Genomic DNA, 24,052 nt, shown 5'->3' with positions numbered 1-24,052 from the left:
TCGCAGCTGCACTCTCCCTCTAAGTTTTTCTTCCGCTTAAGCAAAGCACCGGCCAACACCACAAACATTTCCAGTTTGCGAACTACAGATGGACAAACAGCAACATCTGAGAGCGAGACTGCCAAGCACGCCAGGGATTTCGACTCGCAACTTTACGCCGCCGAAACCATACACGACGAGGCTGTCCAGGAGCTACTGGACGGGGGCCCTACCTTCGAAGTCCCCAAGCGGGATCGTCTGGACAGCCCCGTCAGCCTGCAGGAGCTCCACACCACTGTGAAAGGGCTCTCAGCTGTTAAAGCCCCGGGGATTGACGGCCTGCCGGTTGAGTTTCATGTGGCCTTCTGGGATGATCTTGGCTCTTCACTACTACAATTGTTGACGGAGAGCCTGCAAAAGGGTGCACTCTCACAGAGCTACAGGAGAGCGGTGGTCTCCCTGGTACCCAAGAAGGGGGACCTGCGCCTCGTCGAGAATTGGCGACCCGTGTCCCTCTTGTTGCGCTGACTACAAAATCTTCTCCAAGGTGCTGGCAAACCAACTCAAGACAGTGCTGGGTCAGCTGATCCTGCCAGAACAGACGTATTGCATCCCCGGACAGTGCATATACGACAACATCGATACAGTCAGAGACATAATCTCCCTTGCAAAAGCGCACAACATGGACTAAAGCCTCTTCTTCTTGGATCAGGAGAAGGCCTTTGACACGAGTGCTTAGACAAACTCCTAACGTCGCTCAGCTTCGGCCAGGCCTTCATCTCGCACGTTAGGCTCCTGTACACGGGCACTTCCAGCCTCTTGAAGATAAACCAGCAGCTCGGCGCCCCTTTCTCTGTGACGAGGGGGGTCAGACAGGGATGCACCCTTTCGGGGCTGCTGTACATTTCATCCATTGAGCCACTGCTACGCCACCTGAGACGAAATCTGTCTGGCCTCAAAGTCCCGGGACCTGAGAACGCGGCCGTCAAGCTCTCGGCTTACGTAGACGACATATGCGTCTTGCTCAACGATGCGCATGATTTCCTCGCGCTCTGCCAAGTGCGAGGCCCTGTGTTTGGGGTCGCGAGGCGGCGTTCACTCTGTGCTCCTCCTAGAATGAGTTAGTTGGGAGGACGACGGAGTCAAGTACCTGGGCGTTTACCTGGGGAAACCACACGTCGCTGTGAACAACTGGACCGAGCTGGCCGGCACAATCAAGGCTAAATTACTGACATGGGCATGCCTCGCTCCGCAGATGTCATTCAGTGGCCGAGTGCTCCTCGCTAACACCCTGGCAGCATCTGTGCTGTCGCACAAGACCAAGGCCCTCCAGCCTCCTGTTTGGCTACACACCACAGTCAACTGCTCACTCGCGCACTTCGTCTGGCATGGGAAACACTGGCTCAGGCCGGGCGTTCTCTGCCTGCCGGTGGGCGAGGGCAGCCAGGGTCTTGTGGACATCGCCGCCAGGATCATGAGTTTCAGGCTCATGGCAGTCAGGCGGCTGCTGTACGACCGGGAGGAGATACCCTGGAAGTCGCCGGCCCTCGCCCTGCTGAGGAATGCACGGGGGTGCGTGGGGTACGGAAAGGAGATCTTCCTGATGGACCTGAGCGTGGTCGACTACACGAGGCTGCCAGGTTATCACCAGAACCTCTTGGACGCGTGGCAGAGCTTCGAGTAGAGCAGAACACGCGTGTCCTACGACCTCGCGCAGTTCCTGAATGAGCCCTTGTTCTTCAACGGCCTCTTCCATGGGATCAGAAGAGAGAGGACCCTGGCTCTACGCCTCACATCAGCAGGGATGCGGACAGTCTTCCACCTCGTGCAGGCCCACCAGCCCAAGTGGAAGACCGCAGTTGAGATCGCCAGCACCGTGGGACTCCGCCTCATGCTCGCTGGGGAGAAGCTGCTGCGGAACGTGCTCCGCGCCATGAAGGAGCTGCGCCTGAAGCTGGAGGCGCCGGGGGATGGTGCCGGCCCTCCCCCCATTCCTTCTCCTTCTCGGAGGTGTGCTTCTCCTGCGCGCAGCCCCCTTGCCACAACGAGCCGGAAAGCTACTGAAGCTCCGAGGCTGCTGGAACGTGCCCCTGAAGAGTGCCCCGAACACAGCGCTCTACACGTGCTGTGTCAAGGCGCTGCATTCCCGGGACCTGGCCGACCTACCGGACACAAAATGGAGAGACCATTTCTCTCCCTTCATTGCGGCCGCCCCTCAGTGGAAACAAATGTACAAGTCTCCCGTAGCCAAACGCTGCGGTGACCTCCAGTGGAGATTGGCACACTCCACGTTGCCATCGACCGTGTGGCTCAGCCAAATCCCGCCAGTGGTAACAGACTTGTGCATTTCCTGCGGTGCCAGGGAGGATCTGCCCCACCAGTACTCACGCTGCCAGCGGCTCAAACCAATATTCCGCCTTTTGGGGGACATCTTCAGGAAGCTGGGGGTGCCATTCTACAACATCAGCTTCGTATATGGGGTGCCTTACCTGGCTAACAAGCGCCATGACCTCGCCAACTTCACCTGTGCTCAGGCGACGATGGCGGTGTACAGAATGAGAAAAAAGATACTGGAAGGTGACACTGACGGCTGCTCTGTGCTTCCAGTGTTCAGGGGCCTGCTTAAGGCGCGGCTCCGGCTGGAGCACGCATACCACTCACATGTCGGTGATGTGCACGTCTTCTTCGAACGCTGGGGAGCCAGAAAAGCCCTCTGTACCAGCGTGGACGGCACCCTCATGTTCACCTTCTGAAGCGCTCTCTCGTCACCGTGGCGTGCGTAATGACCACTACCACCACGTGACTTTTCTTTCGTGTTGTGCGCGGTGCATTTAGCGCCACAGCGCGTGGATTTATAGCGTTTGTGTATTTGTTTGCAGGTGACTGTGTATTTCATATGCTATTGCTGCTGGCGGCAATAGAAGTTGTTTAAAAGTCAAAAGTCTCTTTTTCCAATATCTCCCTCTCCCCATCCATCTCCCTCCCTCTCACACACACGCGCGAAGGCTATGCCCAACACTTTGTAAGCAAGACCCCCCACCCACATCGTATCCCAGGTGATGCGCATTGGAGAGACGTCGAATGGCGTTCGACTTGAGAAATCAACGAAATTAATATAATCTAACTTGTACTGCAGTACATCAGTGGTGCAGCAGAGGGCAGTCGTCCCACGTCAACGTACAAAGCCACCCCATAGCACCAACGCGTAGTCGGCCAGCGTGGTGAAGTATGATCGAACGGAACGTGCGCCATATTAAGTAAATACAATTGAATTGTACGTGCTATAAAACGACGGTGATTATCTGGCGATGATGCTACTACATAGAGAATCATGTATGCATAGAGACCCATAGAGATGCATGTCGAATTATATATACATATACATAGAGATGCATGGAGAATCATAGAGACCCTTATAGATGCATGGAGAAAAACAGATATAAATACAGACCCCCTATAGATGCATGGGGAATCACTGAACTAAACTTTTTTTTTATTGTAGCTCTTTTACATTGAGCTATCGCAAATCATAGCAGCTCAACAAAATGGCTGATATCATCATCACATCGACATTTACAGCAGGAGCCAAATCAATCTAAACGCATGATGTTGATGCTGAACGTGTAGAAGGAAAACCGGAGGACCCGGAGAAAAATTCACGCGACCACCACGTGGGGAAGAGAGAGAGACGAAGGCTCCAAATAGAGAGCAGCAGGCATAGTCAGGCTCGGGATCGAACCCACAAACTCCTGCATATCTGGAGAGGGAGATAACATCTCGCAGGGTCGGGATCGCACCCACGACCCCATGCATACCTGGCGAGGTAGTTAACATCTCACAGGGTCGAGATCGAGCCCACGACCTCCTGCACACCAGGCGAGGTAGTTAACATCGCACAGCGTCGGGATCGAACCCACCACCTCATTCATACCAGGCGAGTTGCTTCTCCGTCTCCTTGCCACCGTTGCGCCCAATTCAAATCACCGGATGGAGCGCGCGCGACTACCTCCAGTCTCCCGCCAACATCTCCACGGTAACTGAACAGGATGCGCGATGACCTTTCCTCCCACTCGCCTTTACCCTTCCATTCTAAGGGCTAACGCTTGTGTTGCGTTCGAAACGTCGTGATTTATTTATTTCTACCTACGTGAATTTACCAAAAGAACCAAAGAATAAACAGAGTTTATGTCAATGGATCACTATGCATCTATATCGGGCTCTATGAATATCTATGGTCTCTATGTGTATCTATTGGTATCTGTGTCTCTTTGGGTCTCTAAGTGTATATATGGGTCTCTACGTGCATCTGTGGGTATCTGTATCTCTTTGGGTCTATGTGTGTATCTTTGGGTCTCTGTGCGTCTCTATGCATTTATAATATTTGGCTGCTATATATCTCGACGTGATGATAGACCACTTCATTGTACTTTTTTGTAACAGCCAGATCGCTTCTGTAAAAAAGCTATATAGCTCAACGGGCATTACCTGGTGAAAATTACAGTTGTTTAGTTTACAGTTGTTTAGTTTAGTGCAATAAACACTCATCAAGGAATTGTCTGAAAACATCTTAACATAAAATTTGAATGCAGAAGCCTCCTGAAAAGGAGTCGTACGACTCGGTGCGCCCTCTCCTGGATGAGTCGGTACGAGATTATCTATATATATAAAATCGTGAATCTGTCTGTCTGTCTGTGTGTCTGTGTGTCGCCGGACCATACACACTTTCATTGGACGAAATGTCAGGGATTTGCGACACACCATTGGTCCGGCGGTTGCCCCTGCATTGCGACACACGATTGGTCCGGCGGTTGCCCCTGCATTGCGACACACGATTGGTCCGGCGGTTGCCCCTGGCAACGGGTAGCGACGCATGCGCCATTTTTAATTCCCGTTAAAAATAGACGCACGCATTAACACGCGACTCTGACGTTAATTCATCACAGTTCCACGTCCTCTTCAGTCCCCTCCCACCCCAATCTGTTAAATTACTGTTATAGGCTCCGTAGATAATAAAATAATAGCGATTAGACACTATTATTGTAGCGCGGGGGGAGGGGGGGAACGCCACCCGTACCCTGCCTCTGCCGGGTGGGCAATTTAGGCGAGGCCGGAGGCTCTGCACGCTACTAGGCCTCGACACCCACCACGCGAGTCTGAGGTAAATTCATCAAAGTTTCACGTACTCTTCACTCCCCCCCCAACACAATGTGTGCAATTCATATTACTTTCAAACCCTAAGCGCCAATAATCTATTCTTTAAATGGTGACTGTACAAATAGTCATTAAGCTGGGTGAGCGTACTGACAGTCTATAATGTATACTGTAGCCTGCTTATTAAATTGCCTGAGTCTACTGGCAGTCTATTATGTAGACTGTAGCCTGCTTATTAAGCTCCGTGAGCGTACTGCCACTCTATCATGTAGACTCTAGCCTGCTTATGAAGCTGAGTGGGTGTACTGGCAGTCTATAATGTAGACTGTAGCCTGGTTATTATAATCGATTCTTTAAATGTTCTTTGTACAAATAGTCATTAAGCTGGTTTAGCGTACTGCCCGTCTATTAAGTAGACTGCAGCCTGCTTATTCAGCTGGCTGGGTGTACTGCCAGTCTATCATGTACACTGTAGCCTGGTTATGAAGTAAAGTTTGTCAATTTGTAACACGTACGCCGATTCCCACTCACGGCCACCACCGGTGACGATTATTTCAACCCGACCTGGGCCTCCCCTAGGTCGACTCAGCCTCACACGAGTAACTGGTGTCGTGTGTGAACATCGTCACTGGGGAGACAAAGGCGGCCGGGCGTCGTGGATCCAAGACCCAGGCGAAGCCGGGTAGTCAATCTAGTAATTTATTATTAGTGCCGAACACATTACTACTCTTGGGGCATATCACGGCCCCTCTGGAGGCTGCCTCTGTTCTAATTGCGCTAATTGTGCTCTGAAGATTTTTACTGTTTTTTCCTGGATCTTTCTGTTGGGAAACGTCAATTTAAGATGTTCTTTGTTATGATTTGTTTGTTGCGGTTGCACCCGAGTCAAGAGCCTCATGGCTCACAGGGCTATACCTAAAAAATGTAACTGAAAAAAAACTGAAACAAGCCGACAGAGCAGTCTCTCTGATCATCTTCGGGTGCCTTTGGAACTTCCTCACCTGCCTCAGAAAGATTACGACAATTCGGATTCGGCATTTCAGTGTCAATTTTATTTAAACTCACGCGACGACGTTTCCATTAGAAAAGGATTTTAGAGATGGATTTCCATTAGATTCCTCCAGGATAACTATTCTGATTCTAATTCTGAACACGTTTCGATGCCGAGAACCCGCAACCAGGATCTCGGTTGTTTCTCGTGTGATGCGTTGCCCCACTGTGTGTGTTGTTCTTCTGGCCGTGAACTTCACCGAGATCACAGCGGTGGTAATCAATGAATCAAATTTACAGAGGTTTAAATTGCGCCCGTGCGTTTGTCTTCTTGCTTTTGCTTGTTACACTTCTCTCTCTGTCACCCGAGAGGGACCCCAGCCGCTCCCCCCTTGTACTGCAGAGTTTGTGGTACACCTCAATGTCTCTCACTCCCTCTCTAGCCACCAGGAGCTCAGGGAACAGCTTGGCCAGTGGTTCTCATCCGGGGTTACCACGCGGCAATGTCCTGGGGGGGGGGGTATGTGAAGGTAATTTATTAACGTGTGAAATTCTATTGTACGTTAGAGTCATTGGTGAATAATCTTGTATGTATCTGCCAATCAAAAATAACTACAATAGCATTTAAATCAATATGGTAATTTAGAACGATTTAAAATACCTTTCTAAACTCATCGATCATACACAATGCGGGTTTCCTCACAGTAATGGACCATTGGCTAAACCGGTGATGTTCATTCTTCGTAAAATTTATCTCTCAGAACCACGTTGGGTCAGGCAAGGGGGGTACAACGTTTCGGTTGAAACTAAATTCAACAATGGGGGAAGGATCACACAGTATTGTAGTAGCCAAATAAAAGGTTGAAAACCATTAACCTCTAGGCAACGTTGAAGAGTCACGACCAGTGCCCCCTTATTCATTCCCACTGACTCCCCAACACGATGGCACAATGAGTCCTAGATTATGATTCACTAACACTGCCACCTCCCCCCCCCCCGAGCTCCTCGTGTCTTAATGCACTGCCCCATCTGCCTTTGGCCCAATCACATACCTGTCAACCTCGTATCAGTACAGACCAATTCAGACGTTGCAAAGTCCCATCACAAGACAGAAACACAAACAAATTGACAAAAATGCCCATATTGAAACGGCTGTATGCCATTTACACCTGAAAACGCAATTTCCCTGTCCACGAATACATGGTAAACCGTATGCGTTGACAAGGTATGCATTTAATTACGTCACAGATTAATTTTATCATGTTACAGCTCGTCTTTGTAGTTGCTGTTGCTGCCTCAAATTAATAAATAAAAATAAGAACATTCCTTCAATACCGTGCGAATATTTATCAAGCCGATGGGAGGATGGCAAGACAGTTGAATTTCCTGCCAAACGGCTCGAACGGTGGGCGGTAACTCCCGCATTGACCCCAATGTGGGGTACGAGATGGCCCCATTCAAACCTATGGGGAGCGCGAAACAGTCGGCTTTCCCGCGAAACAGCTTCGAATGGTGGGCGCGCGCTCCCCATTTCAACCAATGGGGGGCGCCAGACTCATCCTGGCCAACAGCTCTAACGGTCGGCGCGAGACCTTTACCTGGGGGCGCGAGACCTTTCCCTGAAGACAACGGATTTTACGATGGATGCTGCTCATGTCGCGCGTACATACGAGTCGTGCAAGTTCAACGTAGCCGCGCCTGCAACCTAGAGCAGTGTGGCTCTTAATATTTACTGCAGCATTGCACTGCTTTGATTGATGAAACAAATTAGATGTTGTACTTACGCGCCCATGCCTAATGTGTGTTTTCATGATTTACCTTCGAAAAAAATCTGTCCATGTCTCGCTACCCCCAGAAAGGGCATCTCGCACCCCAGCGAGTGCGTGCGCCGCAGGTTAAGAACAACGGCCCTAGAGGGTCGCGATTCAGCCCCTGGCTGAATGACTCAGCAGATGGTCACCTTCGCACATTTTCCGTCTCTCCACGTAACAAAACTAAACGATTTCTTAAACAACCTTCTGGGAGCGCCTACAGTAGTTAAATAATTTGGTCGTTAAGCAAGTATAGGAAATACACGCTAAAGGCTTTATTGATTCCAATATCGAAAATGATCCCTTTTCACCCAAAAAACGTACTTTATAATATTTAAACAATGGATATGAATACGTAAAGATACTAACAACATTATATACACGGAATATGAAAATAAACACGGTTATTTTATGCCTTGATTAATATTTACTGTACCTACAACAGCCTGTGATTAACAGGGGAACATGTTGGGATCTATGGGGGCACTGCACTATTATAGACTATACCACTATAGAATACTATGCACTACACTATACACTACACATTAGGCTCTATAGAGGCCCGTCGTTAAATGATTCGTCGCTAACAGGGGTGGCTGTTAAGAGGGGCTTCTGCTGTATTTTCCTACAGAACTGAATATACGAAAACATTTCTTTAACCGATTTATAAAAATTTTATTCGCATTTACTTTTTACAAACTTCTAAATTCAACGTCAACGCCAGCAATTGTCAACACACATTCGTCATCTCCAAGGTACATTTTGGGCAGAATTTCTGAAGAAAAATATCGTCCTAGACGTTATGTAGTAGCGCTTTAGAGATTTCAATCCTTGGTTTGCGGAACATCTAGGAGGCTATTCATTACATTGGCCATCTACGGCCTATCCACTGATCGGCGAAATCATCATTAAGCTTCGCGTATGAACAGATAATGAAAAATGTGGTGGAGCTCGAAAAAATAAATGGTCAGCTTAGAATTAATGGCAAGATGGTTACAATATCTACAACACTCTTGGAGTGATTGTACTTTCAAAATAGTGACTTTTCAGACATCCTAAATTATCTACAATATATTCCCTTGAAGACTACGGTGTTGAACAAGCCTGTTGAATTGCTTTTTATCATGGGATACCTTTTTTTTTACAGAAACAAAGTATAATAGATAAGAATTAGGATGTTTTACCCTTTCTGGCAATAAAACACAAGTTGTGTTAAGATGGTCAAACACCAAATAGATACCCTTTGCAAGGAATAAAGTACTGTATTGACCACACAGTAATTGTGGTGAACATGCAAACAAGCATGCTCTGCTAATAATATATGCATCGTCTTACTGCCATAAAAGTTATCCCAATGATATAGTTGCTTACCCCGAGCTATAAATGTTCTGATAAGTGTGCAAATAAGCTCCTTGGACACATTCATTTTTGTACAAGTAGAGATTTATTTCTAACAATGTACTTACAGTTCTATGTTACAACCGCCACACTCCTAATTACTTTGGCTATCTTCAGAACCGCTGGATTGCACCAAGTGGGTTCTCAAACAGTCAGCCCCGCTGGTTTGCACCAAGTGGGTTCTCGAACAGTCAGACCTAATGCTTTCCACCTATTTGGTCACAGACATTTATCCCCGATGGTTAGCAACAAGTTAACAAATAGGCAACCACGATGTTTCCTACTTAGTTGGTCACAAACAGTCAACCCCGATGGTTTCACCAAGTTGTTCACGAGCAGTCGGCCCCGATTGCATCCACCTTGGTCGTCAATCAGTCCCCAAGAAAGTGCCCAGACTGTGCACCTCACTGCTCCTTATATACTCGCTCGGCCTCGCCCCTATCAGACAGTGTCCCTCCCCCACCACTCTACGACAACAAGTTGTGTACTTTATTTAATAATGATTGCAGTGCCTTCCGGCCACCTGTTAACAATGATCTCAATCTTGATTTGAAGCTTTCATGACTGCAGGAATCCATACTCTTTCGTTCTTTCGGTAAAGTCAGGTAGGTATAAAATACAAAAAATCACGACGTTTCGGGCGCAAAAAACAAGCGTCCGTCATCGGGTGGGAAAGCATGGTCTGCTGCTGAGGCAGATTGTTTTAAAAAGTTTGAAATGGGTGTAGGCCAAGGGTCATAAAGAAGTGGCCAGGTCTAGTGATGTTAATGTGGGAAATTAGCATGTAACTGTAAGATAGGAGAGTTGCCTCCTCGATGAGGGCACGGAAGTGAGAGATTAGCATGTTAATGTAAGAACGAAGAATGGTGCAATCCAAAGGCATCAGAGTGCAATCCAAAGGCTATGTGAGCATGAGAGTGCAATCCTAAGGACATGTGAGCATGAGAGTGCAATCCAAAGGCATGGGAGTGCAATGCAAAGGACATGTGAGCATGAGAGATCTAAGAGAGATGCATCGAGAGAGAGAAAGACACAGAGAGTCTGAAATAACAGCTGACATAGGCAGGTAGAATTGAAACATCACAGTCAGTTAAGACTTTACCTGGTTAATAACATCCTTCCAATGATTTCTCAGTTTGTACCCATCTTCTCGGTTGAAGTTGTGTCTGTGTTTATATATCTGGATGGCTTCATGAACAAATCTCTGAAGGTAGCCAGTAGGTTTGCAGAATTTCGTGTGAGCCCACAGCATTAAAACAATGAGCAGCAACGGCAGATGTATTGGTCCAACCGTGTTTCAGAACTGCCTTGTGTTCACGAACGCGGTCCGAGACATGTCATTTCGTTTCCCCAATGTAACTGCTGCCGCATCCACAACTCAGTTTGTAGACACCAGGATATTGCATTTCAGGAATCACATCCTTTACAGATGGGATTAAATCATGGATTTTGTGTTCTGTGTTGAAACGAACCTGGATCTTGTGTTTGTTTAAGATTTTGGAAATCTTTTTGGTAACCCCTGCTATGTATGGTAAAGTGATGGTTTTGGTTGGATCCTCAGACGGTTGTCTCCGCATGGCTGGGGAGACCGCTTTGCGGATTGGACGGTCCGAGTATCCGTTCATCCTGAGGGCTTGGTGTATGTGCTCCAACTCACTGGCTAGGTGGTGCTGGTTGGAGATGCAACGGGCCCTATGGTGTAGTGTTTTGATGAGGGAATTCTTCTGGGCTGGATGGTGGTGGGAGTCTGGCTTTAGATCGGCATCCATTTGGGTGGCTTTCCTTAGACCGAATGTCCTAATGAGCCATCAGGTCTCTTCTCGATAAAACATCTAGGAATGGTAGCTTGCCATCCTTTTCCACTTACATGGTGAACTTTAACGAAATAACCAAAGAGTAATGATCTCAACGCACGCCTTCCCGCACTGTCGCTGTACAGTCCCCTACATGTGCATTGTCTTTGTATTATTCGCCTTTTTGCGTTTTCTCTGGGCTGACACTGGTGGTGAGACTAGGCCATAAAGAAGGCTGTTGTCTCTGGCCAATCAGTTTCAAAGACAATGCCCACACAGTGAGGAAAAAAGTATTTGATCCCCTGCTGATTTGGTATGTTTGCCCGCTGACAAAGAATTGATCAGTCTATAATTTTAATGGTAGGTTTATTTGAACAGTGAGAGACAGAATAACAACAACAAAATCCAGAAAAACGCATATCAAAAATGTTATAAATTGATTTGCATTTTAATGAGGGAAATAAGTATTTGACCCCCTTTCAATCAGAAATATTTCTGGCTCCCAGGTGTCTTTTATACAGGTAACAAGCTGAGATTAGGAGCACACTCTTAAAGGGAGTGCTCCTAATCTCAGCTTGTTACCTGTATAAAATACACCTGTTCACATAAGCAATCAATCAATCAGATTCCAAACTCTCCACCATGGCCAAGACCAAAGAGCTCTCCAAGCATGTCAGGGACAAGATTGTAGACCTACACAAGGCTGGAATGGGCTACAAGACCATTGCCAAGCAGCTTGGTGAGAAGGTGACAACAGTTGGTGCGATTATTCGCAAATGGAAGAAACACAAAAGAACTGTCAATCTCCCTCGGCCTGGGGCTCCATGCAAGATCTCACCTCGTGGAGTTGCAATGATCATGAGCACGGTGAGGAATCAGCCCAGAACTACACGGGAGGATCTTGTCAATGATCTCAAGGCAGCTGGGACCATATTCACCAAGAAAACAGTTGGTAACACACTACGCCGTGAAGGATTGAAATCCTGCAGCACCCGCAAAGTCCCTCTGCTCAAAAAAGCACATATACATGCCTATCTGAAGTTTGCCAATGAACATCTGAATGATTCAGAGGACAACTGGGTGAAAGTGTTGTGGCCAGATGAAATCAAAATGGAGCTCTTTGGCATCAACTCAACTCGCCGTGTTTGGAGGAGGAGAAATGCTGCCTATGAGCCCAAGAACACCATCCCCACCGTCAAACATGGAGGTGGAAACATTATGCTTTGGGGGTGTTTTTCTGCTAAGGGGACAGGACAACTTCACCGCATCAAAGGGACGATGGACGGGGCCATGTACCGTCAAATTTTGGGTGAGAACCTCCTTCCCTCAGCCAGGGCATTGAAAATGGGTCGTGGATGGGTATTCCAGCATGACAATGACCCAAAACACACGGCCAAGGCAACAAAGGAGTGGCTCAAGAAGAAGCACATTAAGGTCCTGGAGTGGCCTAGCCAGTCTCCAGACCTTAATCCCATAGAAAATCTGTGGAGGGAGCTGAAGGTTCGAGTTGCCAAACGTCAGCCTCGAAACATTATTGACTTGGAGAAGATCTGCAAAGAGGAGTGAGACAAAATCCCTCCTGAGATGTGTGCAAACCTGGTGACCAACTACAAGAAACGTCTGACCTCTGTGATTGCCAACAAGGGTTTTGCCACCAAGTACTAAGTCATGTTTTGCAGAGGGGTCAAATACTTATTTCCCTCATTAAAATGCAAATCAATTTATAACATTTTTGACATGCTTTTTCTGGATTTTGTTGTTATTCTGTCTCTCATTGTTCAAATAAACCTACCATTAAAATGATAGACTGATCATTTCTTCGTCAATGGGCAAACGTTCAAAATCAGCAGGGGATCAAATACTTTTTTCCCTCACTGTATATAATAACCAGAGTGTTTGCATGTCCACCACAAGTACTGTGTGTGGTTAATGCAATGCTTGTTTCCTTGCAAATGTATCTACTTCGTGTTTGAACATCTTTGCACATCACATGTTGTTTTTCCACAAAGGGTAAAAACAACCTATTTTTAATTGTCATACTTTTTTTTTACTTTACCCAAGCCTCAACGCTCATCTGAGAAGTAAATCACCTTCACCTCGACACTGTAGACCAGCGGTTCTCACCCTCGTGTTGGCTGCTGTGTTACCCCCTCCTTGTTGGATGTTGTCTCAACCGAGTCGTTAACTCCCCATTGCCTGGATACCGTCAAGCATGGTCCTGGGAAATAAATGTTACGAATTATGAACCTCGATATTTTAAACAAATTGTCCTTTTGGTATATGAGGTTGTAACCTAACTTGGCTAAGTAACTTCAAGCGAATACTCAAAACAGATTCCAATGGTGCCGCTCTGCGTATGATGTAATTATTTGTCCGGCTCGCTGCTTTACTCTAGGAAGCCAGCAGCATTGTTTGACGATTGATGAGTTTAGAAAGATATCTTTGATATATCGTTCTGGGTCAGCGTACGGATTTACATCTTGATCGTAATTATTTTAGACTGGCAGATTTGTCTCGGCATCGCTGTGCGCTGCATTGCACCACTATCCGAGTAGATAACCTCGCTTTCACTAAACCTTCAGAGCCAGGGTGAACATCCGACTCCAAACGTATTTAATGAATTGAACGAGGTAAAACTGATGGAAAAACACAGCACAAATACAGCATCTGTTAATACTTGGAAATATCAATACAATGACTGAACACTACAGCATCATAACATTGTCTTAGGTAACATGAAACTCAATAATAGAACCTGGATGGACCAGGCACCTACATTAGTACTGAATAGCTATACAAGAGAATAAGCTACTGTGTTAAATAAGGGCACTTCGTGTAATTACCATACTGCAGCCTAAATGTACAGCACTACACATAACACTGAACTGTGAATGAGATATTTCGTCAACCTTGCTCTCAAGATCGCAAAAAAGTTACATGGGAACAAGCCTGACTCGACTTATTCAATTACAAGTAACATCCACAATAAGGTAAGTGGCAGGCTTCGTTGTTAACTAGGCCTCATATTTATCATAACAATTTAACAGCATTATAAAGACATTTACAGCATTCCCAGTATTATAAGAAAGTAAACGAACTTACAGACAATGCTTCTTAAAGTCCCACAATGAACAGTTGCACCTGTTTTCACTGAGACGCTATTTGTGCCACCATTTTGTACTCTGTGTAATGGCCGATGGCTTAGAGGATGTCAAATCGTAACTTCCTGGTCACGTGACCAAACTCAACAGGAATTTCCTGTGTACACACACCTCCACACCTGTCGTGAGGCAGAACAAGATTCATCATACACACAACGGGATTATTCACCAATGACTTTCATGTTATGATATCATTTCACACGCGTTTAAAAATCACTTCACGTACATACACCCCGTGGGCAATTGCCACGTGTATCACCCAGGGGTCCGCGTATCACCGGTTGAGAACCACTGCTGTAGGGCAGTGTAGTGTACAGTGTAGTGTATAGTGCAGTGTACAATGTAGTGTATAGTGTAGTGTATAGTGCAGTGAATAGTGATGTATTGTAGAGTAGAGCATAGTGTATAGTGCAGTGTACAGTATAGTGTATAGTGGTGTATTGTAGAGTAGAGCATAGTGTATAGTGCAGTGTATAGTAGTGTAGAGTGTAGTGCGTAATGTATTGTATAGTGTAGTGTATCGTAGTATAGAGTGTAGTGTATTGTATAATAGTATAGTATATAGTCTATAGTAGTCGTTAGCGTAGTGTATAGTGTAGTATGCAATGACTTTCATGTATAGTATAATTTCACACATTTATAAATCACGTCATGTGTACTCCCCAGTGGTCCCGAGGTTAAGAACCACCACTGCTGTAGTCGATACGAAACATGCAGGGAGCATGTCTCTAGCACTGCATCGGTATTTTGGGTTCGCTCTTCCACAAAGCTGCTTATGGATGATACCCTGATGCACAAATGGAACATTAGAAACCTCTCGGGCTGTAGTTGTGCGACTGTTGTCATCCAGAACGAGAGATCGTAGTACGAGGTGTAGCGACGCAATGCCCCGATCCACAAATACGAAGCAGGAGACATCACAGCGATGACGATTTACTACTCCGCTACTCCTGATCATGGTTGTCTGCCGCCTCGACCACCTGAATGTGACATCATTATTGTTGTCTCTGCCATCTACATCAGCCATATGACAAGAAGAGACCCATAGAGACTCAGATACATATAGAAACTCACATAGACTTAGAGACCCATAGAGACTCAGAGACCCATAGAGCCTCACAGAGACTCAGCGACCCATAGAGACTCATGAGACTCAGAGCCGCATAGAGACCCACAGAGACTCAGAGACCCATAGCGACGGAGAGACTCAGATACCCATAGAGACTCACATAGACTCAGAGACCCATATAGACTCAGAGACCTATAGAGACTCACAGAGACTCAGAGACCATATAAACTCACAGAGACTTAGAGACCCATAGAGACTCACAGATAATCACAGAGACTCAGAGACCCATAGCGACGGAGAGACTCAGATACCCATAGAGACTCATATAGACTCACAGACCTATAGAGACTCACAGATACTCAGAGACCATAGAAACTCACAGAGACTCAGAGACCCATAGAGACTCAGATACCCATAGAGACTCAGATACCCATAGAGACTTACAGAGACTCAGAGACCATTTAAACTCACAGAGACTCAGAGACCCACAGAGACTCACAGAGACTCAGAGACCCATAGCGACGGAGAGACTCAGATACCCATAGAGACTCATATAGACTCACAGACCCATAGAGACTCACGGAGACTCACAGACCTATAGAGACTCACAGAGACTCAAGACCCAGAGCCTCATGTAGACCCAGGTACAGAAAGACCCAAAGAGACCCATAGACACGCATAGATCCATAGACTAATAGAGACATCACGGCAATATACTCCCCTTGCTCCTGATTACGGTTATCGGTTGACTTGACCACGTGAATGCAAAATTTTGGTCGTAATCTCTGCCATCGACAACAGCAGCCGTACGGTAGAAGATCTGTTTCCACCCTGTGGCAAATGTCGAGACCCACCCACTCACTCTACGGTCACGAAGCCTCACAATGTACTATATATTTCAGTGCTTCACCTGTGTTACCACTGTACGTCGTATGTCAACAGTGACACGAAACTACAACTCACTTGGCCGCATTCCACGGTGAGCATTTCCACCAAATAACATCCGTACATCGGCAGGCCAACAAAGGTGAATCGTTTCTTGACGTGAAATTTTATTATAACAGGCGCTTTCTGAAGACCCACGCACGATCACCGCGATGTTCGCCAAAGAGTGGTGAGAGAGACAGACTCAAACACTCGTTCATACTCACCGACATACAGTCCCCAGTCTAACACACAGACATCCATACTCAAGAACCACACTTCTTACACAGACGCTCTCAACCCCACACACACTCACCCACTCACTCACCCACTGTGAAATACACACACTCCCCCACTCACTCAGCCATTCTCAAATACACACACTCACCCACTCACTCACCCACCCCCAAATACACACACACTCACCCACTCACTCACCCACCCCCAAATACTCACCCACTTTAAAATACAGACACACACTCACTCATATACCCCCAAATACACACACTCACCCACTCACTCACCCACCCCTAAATACACACACTCATCCACCCTCACATACACACACCCACCCCCAAATACACACGATCGCCCACTTACTCACCCACTTTAAAATACAGACACCCACTCACTCAACTACCCCAAATACACACACTCACCCACTCACTCATCTACCCCAAATACACACACACACTCACTCACCCACACCCAAATACACACACTCACCCACTCACTCACCCACCCTCACTTACACACACTCACCCACTCAATCTCTCACTAAAACAAACCCGCACTGAATCCTACCCACGCTCAATCACACACACACCGATCCACCCTCGTCCAGACCGAATCTCACGCACACACATTCATACTCACCCACACTCAATCATACCCGCACACACACAACACCCTCACTCCGCCCAGTCTCACACAGACACTCAACATCTCACACACTCAAACACACCCCACTCACACAAATCCACACACACACACCGATCTGCTCTCTCATCATCCACACTGAACCTCTCTCACGCACTCACACAGACGGTCAACACCGAGAGATGTGACGAGGAGCCGGAGCGGTGTCATGACCCTGTGGACAGAGATGCGTCTTCTGCTTCTACTTTTGGTGAGGGCCACCGCTCTTAACGGGCGCCACGGTGGCTAGGAGATGTTATCTACCTCGCCTGGTTTACAGGAGGGTTTGGGTTCGATCCCGACCTTGACAGTGCCTGCTGCTGTATATTTGTAGTTTGCGTGTCTCTCATCATCATCACCACGGTTGTTAGGAGATGTGAACTATCTCGCCTCGTATACAGGAGGTCGTGGTTTTGATCACGACCCTCACTACACCTTCTGTTGTATATTTGGAGTTTGTGTCTCTCTCTCCACCCGGGTGGTCGACTGGAATTTTCTCCAGGTTCTCTGTTTTTTCCTCTGCACATTTAGAATAAATAATCACACGTTTCGAGTATGTGGCTGCTGCTATACATTTGCACTTGATGATGATATCAGCCACTTAACCTAGCCACCATAACTAACGTATATGACGTGGCTGTGGAGACCGATGCGTGGCTGCCAATCTCTCTGTCCCACATTGGTTGTCCTTGCCGCTTGCCTGTCTGAAGGCGTCTGCCTGTTTTAGACTTAAATTGTTTACAACGTTTACATAAACTGCGATTAGATTGTTGTCCTTCCACCCAACCTCCGATTATTATGGTTTGCTACATACGATGCGAAAGACGTTCAATATGCATATATAGGTATAAATCACGTATATAACAAACAAAACACTATGGTACCACAGTAACCCATGCCTTGTTATACACTCGACTAATTTGTTCGATAGATATATGCACCCACGACGGCAGCTTGGGGTGTCAAGATTGCTACGTGTTGCCTCCGGGCAGACCAGAGAACCACACTGGCGCGTGTTGCCTTGTGTAGACGAGTAACAATGTGGCTTGGATATACAGCACACTCTCAATTATCCGCTGTGCAGTTGACCTGATCTGCCACTTAACCACAAACCTGAGATTTTGACGTGAATTAATAATTCATGGGGTTTTCCCTTAAAGCTTAATACAGGGTTAGATCGCGTAAATATATAAATGTGTCGTTAAACCTGCCACCACCCGACACAGCCAACTAGTAAGGTTAGTCACGTAAACAGAACGTGCCAATTCGTTACTAGTACGACACCACTCGTGTGTTGGAGAGCAAACCCAAAACATTTACAAACTCAGTACTCTTTCTAGAGTGATGTACAATGGCAGACTTTTCAGTAGACTTATCAGTATAGTAGCCTGGCTCTTTTTAAAGTGATGAACAATGTTTTTTCTCTCTCTCTTCTCATACAAGAAATATTGGTTAAGAAACGAAGGGAGGGGGGCATTGTTGAACAGTCCATTCATCCGAAACAGCACCAGCAAGGGGTGTCGTAAGGACTGCAGATGGAAATATATTTTTTCTCTTGAAAAACCACCACGTATATCAAGTTCAAGTTAATTTATTAGGTATAGCCCTGTGAGCCATTCTGCTCTTGAATCGGGTGCAACAGCAACAAACAAAAAACAAAAACATGAACAAAAAAACATCTTAAAGTGAATATGTGACTGAGTGCAAACAGAAAATCCAAGAAAAGACAGCAAAATATTGCAGAAAAAACACCGTACACCAACGCTGTGCAAAAATCCCAGTGGGATGCAAGTCAAACAACAACAAAAACCACAAGGCAACTTAGATTAAGGCCATCAGTCTAACTCTGTACTACAACAAACAAACATGGCTAAACCAATACACTTTTCGAAATCACCAAATAAAGCCATGAAAGCAATGAAACAGTGATCATAAGAACTGTGACGGAATTTTTACAATAAACGACATAAACAACATGTACTACCAAAACCCTGCAAGCCATAGCTGGCTGCATGAGTCACTCCACAACAGTAGGAGCATCAATCGGAGTATTATAATTTTTCAATGCACCTTTAAGATCAGCACACTAAATCAAAACACAGGTCATACTTTGCAGCGATCATCCGGAGCGAAACATTTTATTTTAGGCCACTGAATTGCAGTGGCAGCTAGGGGTGTACAACTCCTCTAGAGCAGTGGTATATAGTAGTATAGTATATCCTTTGACGATGCTGTGACATTGTGATTATATACCTCCATTAGAATAAGACTACCTGGCCCCAGCCACGGGTTAACAAGTCCTAAACGGGAGCAGCAGGCAGAAGAAGATGTTAACATCTCAACGGTTGTGACGGCGGACGATGCCTTCAGCAGAACGACGTCTCCAATCGTCCTTGGTCTCCTTGCCATTGGATTCGTGGTCCCGTTGTGTCAAGAAGCTGCTGTGTGGAAGCTGTTGTGCAACAGCTTCTCCACAATAAGGAAATCATGCTCACATGTGTCTTTCGTGGAAGGGGCCACAGCTTACTATGTTGAACGTCTTTCACACCGTACGTAGCCAAACGTGCTAGTCGGAGGTTGTGTATAGTAGTGTAGCGCATAGTGGTGTGGTATATAGTTGTGTCGTGTATCGTGTAGTGCAGTGGTTCTTAACCTTTACTTGTAACCGTTTGGTTCTCAATTATTATTTAAAAAATTGTAATGTTAAAAAATACATCGGGTTTGATGAAACAGTGGTTACGTGCCCGTGTTTAAATTGTGTTTCTATGATTTACCGTGTAAAAAGAAATCCGTCCGTGTCTCGCACCCCCAGAAAGGGCATCTCTCACCCCCAGGTCTGCGTGCACCCCAGGCTAAGAACCACTGGTGTAGTGTATAGTAGTGTGTGTGCTCCTAAGATGCCCTGATAATTATTTGGGCCACTGTGGGTCTTCATGGGTCTGGGTTTATGCGCGTCTGTGTATGTACGCACGTTGAACGTCTTTCACATAGTACGTAGCCAACCTTGCTAATGGGAGATTCGTACATATTTTTTTTAAAACAGTCGTAATCATCATCACAGAGGCTAACACAACAACATTGGTGTGAAAAACACGAGGTTATAAATGGCACGATGTGCCTCAAATTCTTAAGGAAACAGGCCTCATATCACACATATCCATCTCACATCCGCCGCCACGCTCACTGTGGGTCGAAACCAGTCCAACCGGCTTCTTTACACTTTACCACATTAAATGAGAATCTGGGTTTTCCCCAACCTTTATTTTTGTATCGCCATCGACGCCTTTGGTATGGCCCTCCAGTGGTAAACGCATTCGCCACCGCGTTGCAGACGAATCGGGGTTCGATTTCCAGTGGCTGCCCCGTTCGCGACTGCGTGTGTCACCAACCCCAATGTGTAATGGGCGTCCCGTGATGTCGTTCACAAGAGAAAGCCATTGTTTGCCAGCGTCACGGTCCAAATGTAGCCACAATTAGAAATTTACTTGCAAATGGAAGAAAAAAAACTAATTCTGGTGACACTGAGACACAAGGACCACGATATAGTTCTTCGGAAACTGCTGATGGCATTTTTTTGCGTAATGTGCACAAGGCGGAGTGAATTTTGTACACGATTCTGCGTGGTTATTTGAAAGCCCTGGGTGTTGGGTGGGACGTGTGTGTACGTGTGTATGTTGGACTTCTTTCGCACCACCGTACATTGCCAACTAAGCTAACCTTTATGGGTGTCTCTATGGGTCTGGGTGTCTGTGTATGTATTGTGTTGAACTTATTTTGCACTATACGTAGCGAACCGTGCTAATCTGTGGGTCTCTATGTATTTATGGGTCTTGCTGTCTGTGGGTCTCTGTGTATATACTTATGTTGAATTTATTTTGCACCGTACGTAGCCAACCGTCAGAGCCTGTGGTTTTCTGTGGGCGGTGAATGGTGGGTAGTGGTGGTGATATTGATGGACTGACTGATGCCGTTCAATCAGTTGAGAGCCCAATTCTATTCATTCGACCCTTTGATTGATTAACGTCGTCCTTGTGTTTAACCAAGCCAGAGGACGTGAGACGAGTCCCTTTTGCGAGTTGTTAGACTCGGTAGGACGGATAGAATAGATGTTTTTCTTTTCTCTCAACCTTGTGTGAAAACCGACTCCCGCATCTGGGTGAATAGCCAGTATGCTGCTGCTGCAATAACAAACACAATATTGCACAATACCTATACTTCCTTATTGGAGCCAGTAAAAGTAATCACAATGTGTCGCAGAGGCAACATTTGGGTTAGTGTGGATAGGGGTTAGTGATGGGGGGGATATGTAAACATTTCCTTGAAGTGGCACGAATTTTCCTGAAATATTTTCACCTCGTTTTTGTGGTGTGACAGTCAATTCCACGCTCGCTCTCTATGCAACTGTAATGCAAGCATAAATGGGGTTGTTGCTGGGCTCGGGTCCAATCACACGGCCCGGGGTATTGAGGGGCGGAGCCTGGTCTGCGGGGCGTGTGGGAGGGGCCACCGTTCACCTCGTCTCCAATGGGAGGCGAGGTGAATGGGGGCGGAGCAGTATGGGAAGGCCGGATCTGAGGATCCGGAAGGGGAGGAGTCAGGGTCACGTGGGGGGGAATGTATATAAGTGAGAGCCCGGAAGAGATCAGGGCAGTCAGGGAAGTTAAGAGGCTGAGCCACGTTGGGTGGTGAGGAAAGATCCGCGCCATCGGCCACGTGGCCGAAGGACCTCTGCACGCCGTCGGCCAGCGGTGTGCGGAGTGCGGGAATAGAGGAGCTAATGGAGGAGCGTGCGGAGCACGCGAGAGGGAGCGTGCGCGGGGCGCGCGCGAGACGACACTGGTCAGAGAGGAGGCCAGTGGGGGGTGCGGAGAACCTAAATAAAAGACAAGCGGAGACCAGCAGTGCCTGACGGAGTCTTTTATTACACAACAATGCCAGGCCACGCTCATGGACACACTAAAAAAACCTCTAAAAATGTTCCCCTTGTTATGAGCACTTTAAGAATGCAGTCGATCATCAATTATTCGGTGCGCCATTATCCAACATTATCCGGCGAAACCGCTCCCAAAGAATGTAACGAGTCCGGCTATCGGCACCTCGTGTGTGACAAAAACACGTAGCTATGCTTTATTTCCGTGTAAACTAGTATATACACTACATTATACACTACATACAACTTAAACAATGAAAATACTGCACGTATGAACATTACCCCATGCACAGTCGTCGAGATTGGTAGTGGTAAGTACGGTACAGTAAATACAGTAACGTTTTAAAGTAGGATGTTTATTTAATTACCAGGTTTACATTAAGAGGTTAAATTTCCCACACTAACACAGCCACCTCATTCGCTGAGCTCGACGTTGCTGCTCTGCGATCTGCCATGAACATACTTTATTTCTCACAGTAACATAGCCACCTCCACGCCCTCGTGGAGGCCGCTCTCCGATCTTACATTTACATGCTAATTTCTCACATTGACATCACTAGCCCTGCCCACTTCGTTTATGACCCTAGGGCTACACCCATTTGAACCTTTGAAACAGTCTGCCTCAGTAGCTTTCCCCCTCTTATTTTCCTCCTGATGACAATCGCTTGTGTTGTGATCGAAACGTCGTGGTAAAACGTCGTAGTTTTTTGTTATTTTTGTAATTTTCTTTGAACCTATCTACGCGACTTTCCCGAAAGACCCCAAAAATATGTTTATTTTAGTCTATTTGTATTTTTATTAATGCCAATTTCACATAGTAAACAAACGTAATGTAAATTTTCACTTAAAACTTTCGTGACTGCAGAATTAATATGCTTTGGTTTTTTCGGTAAAGTCAAGTAGATAGATAAAATAAAATAAAACAGAAACCACGACGTTTCGATCACAACACATCGAAACGTCGTTGTTTCTGTTTTTTTTATCTATCTACGTGACTTTACCAAAATAACCAAACAATATAAATGTAAAGCACAAAAAAACATAGGCGCAACACCTGAAAATATAGCATCATGCAAGAATGTGCAAATAAATAATTATTTGGTGATTATCTGGCGTTTTTAAAAAAAGTGCTGGGTTGGGTCAACCTCTGATTTGGAATTGAACTCGCAAATTGAAAAATTGGTCCGTCTAATGCCATCAGAATGTGCAATTTTCCAATATACAAGGTGTGTGTGTCTGATGACAATTCTCTGACCATTTATCCGAGTTAGTGAACACCAAATTCAGACAGGTTGAGAATTTGGTTCAATATACAAGGTGTGTCTTTGTGTCTGAAGACAATTCAATGACCATTTTACCCGAGTTATTGAACACCAGGTATGGATTCGGGACAAAATACCAATGCAAATAAATGCTTCTGAAAGCACCGGGACTGTCGCAGCTACCAGAAATGCGACGTTTGGTGACGTAACCCTAAATCACTCCATTCTGTGTGAACCTTCTCTGCAGGTGTGTTGTGCACTGCAGGAGCCGTCTGCCGCCAAGGAGTGCAGAGATGGATTCTACAAATCACCAGAAGGAGTCTGTTGCCGGTTGTGCCCTGCAGGTAAAAGCAACACAAAGGCACGGAGACTCCCAATCCCTGTGGAACGACAAAGTGTGGTGGCCAGGTCCTTCCTGTCCCAACCAAGTCACAGGCCCTACTCCTGTGGAAAGGAACACAACTGGCCCTTGCGTTTACCCCGTGACCTCATCACTATCAGGATACAAAAAGTGATTCGCTACTGAAGAAATTAGTTTTAAGTCAAGCTATTGTACTCTGAACAGAACTTAACACTGGTTGAATGCAGTGCAGCCCGTGTCTCTCTGAACCAACTTGTGGTCGCTGTGTGCTTGTAACAACTCCATTGCTTGCTCACACTTCGTTG

At 46.3% G+C, this 24,052-nt stretch overlaps 1 protein-coding gene across 3 annotated transcripts in view; it reads left to right on the top strand.

Annotated features, from left to right (window-relative positions):
* Window positions 1–24,052, top strand: part of LOC133359451 (uncharacterized) — a 91,184-nt gene that overhangs the window by 21,687 nt on the left and 45,445 nt on the right. Inside the window, exons 1-3 of one of the 3 annotated variants that reach the window (XM_061577862.1) lie at window positions 16,333–16,466; window positions 17,321–17,405; window positions 23,634–23,730. The exons of 1 other annotated variant lie outside the window; for it this stretch is intronic. In XM_061577862.1, coding sequence (XP_061433846.1) covers window positions 17,364–17,405; window positions 23,634–23,730 — 139 coding nt within the window. In that variant the 5' untranslated portion in view covers window positions 16,333–16,466; window positions 17,321–17,363. Of the gene's footprint in view, window positions 1–16,332; window positions 16,467–16,838; window positions 17,406–23,633; window positions 23,731–24,052 lie in introns of those variants that run through there. One more of the 3 variants, XM_061577861.1, reaches the window with a different exon arrangement.

This window comes from Lethenteron reissneri, chromosome 65 (assembly GCF_015708825.2).
Source record: "Lethenteron reissneri isolate LAM-NWPU_2019-01 chromosome 65, ASM1570882v1, whole genome shotgun sequence".
Taxonomy (NCBI): domain Eukaryota; kingdom Metazoa; phylum Chordata; class Hyperoartia; order Petromyzontiformes; family Petromyzontidae; genus Lethenteron; species Lethenteron reissneri.
This window is presented reverse-complemented; position numbering and strand designations above follow the sequence as displayed.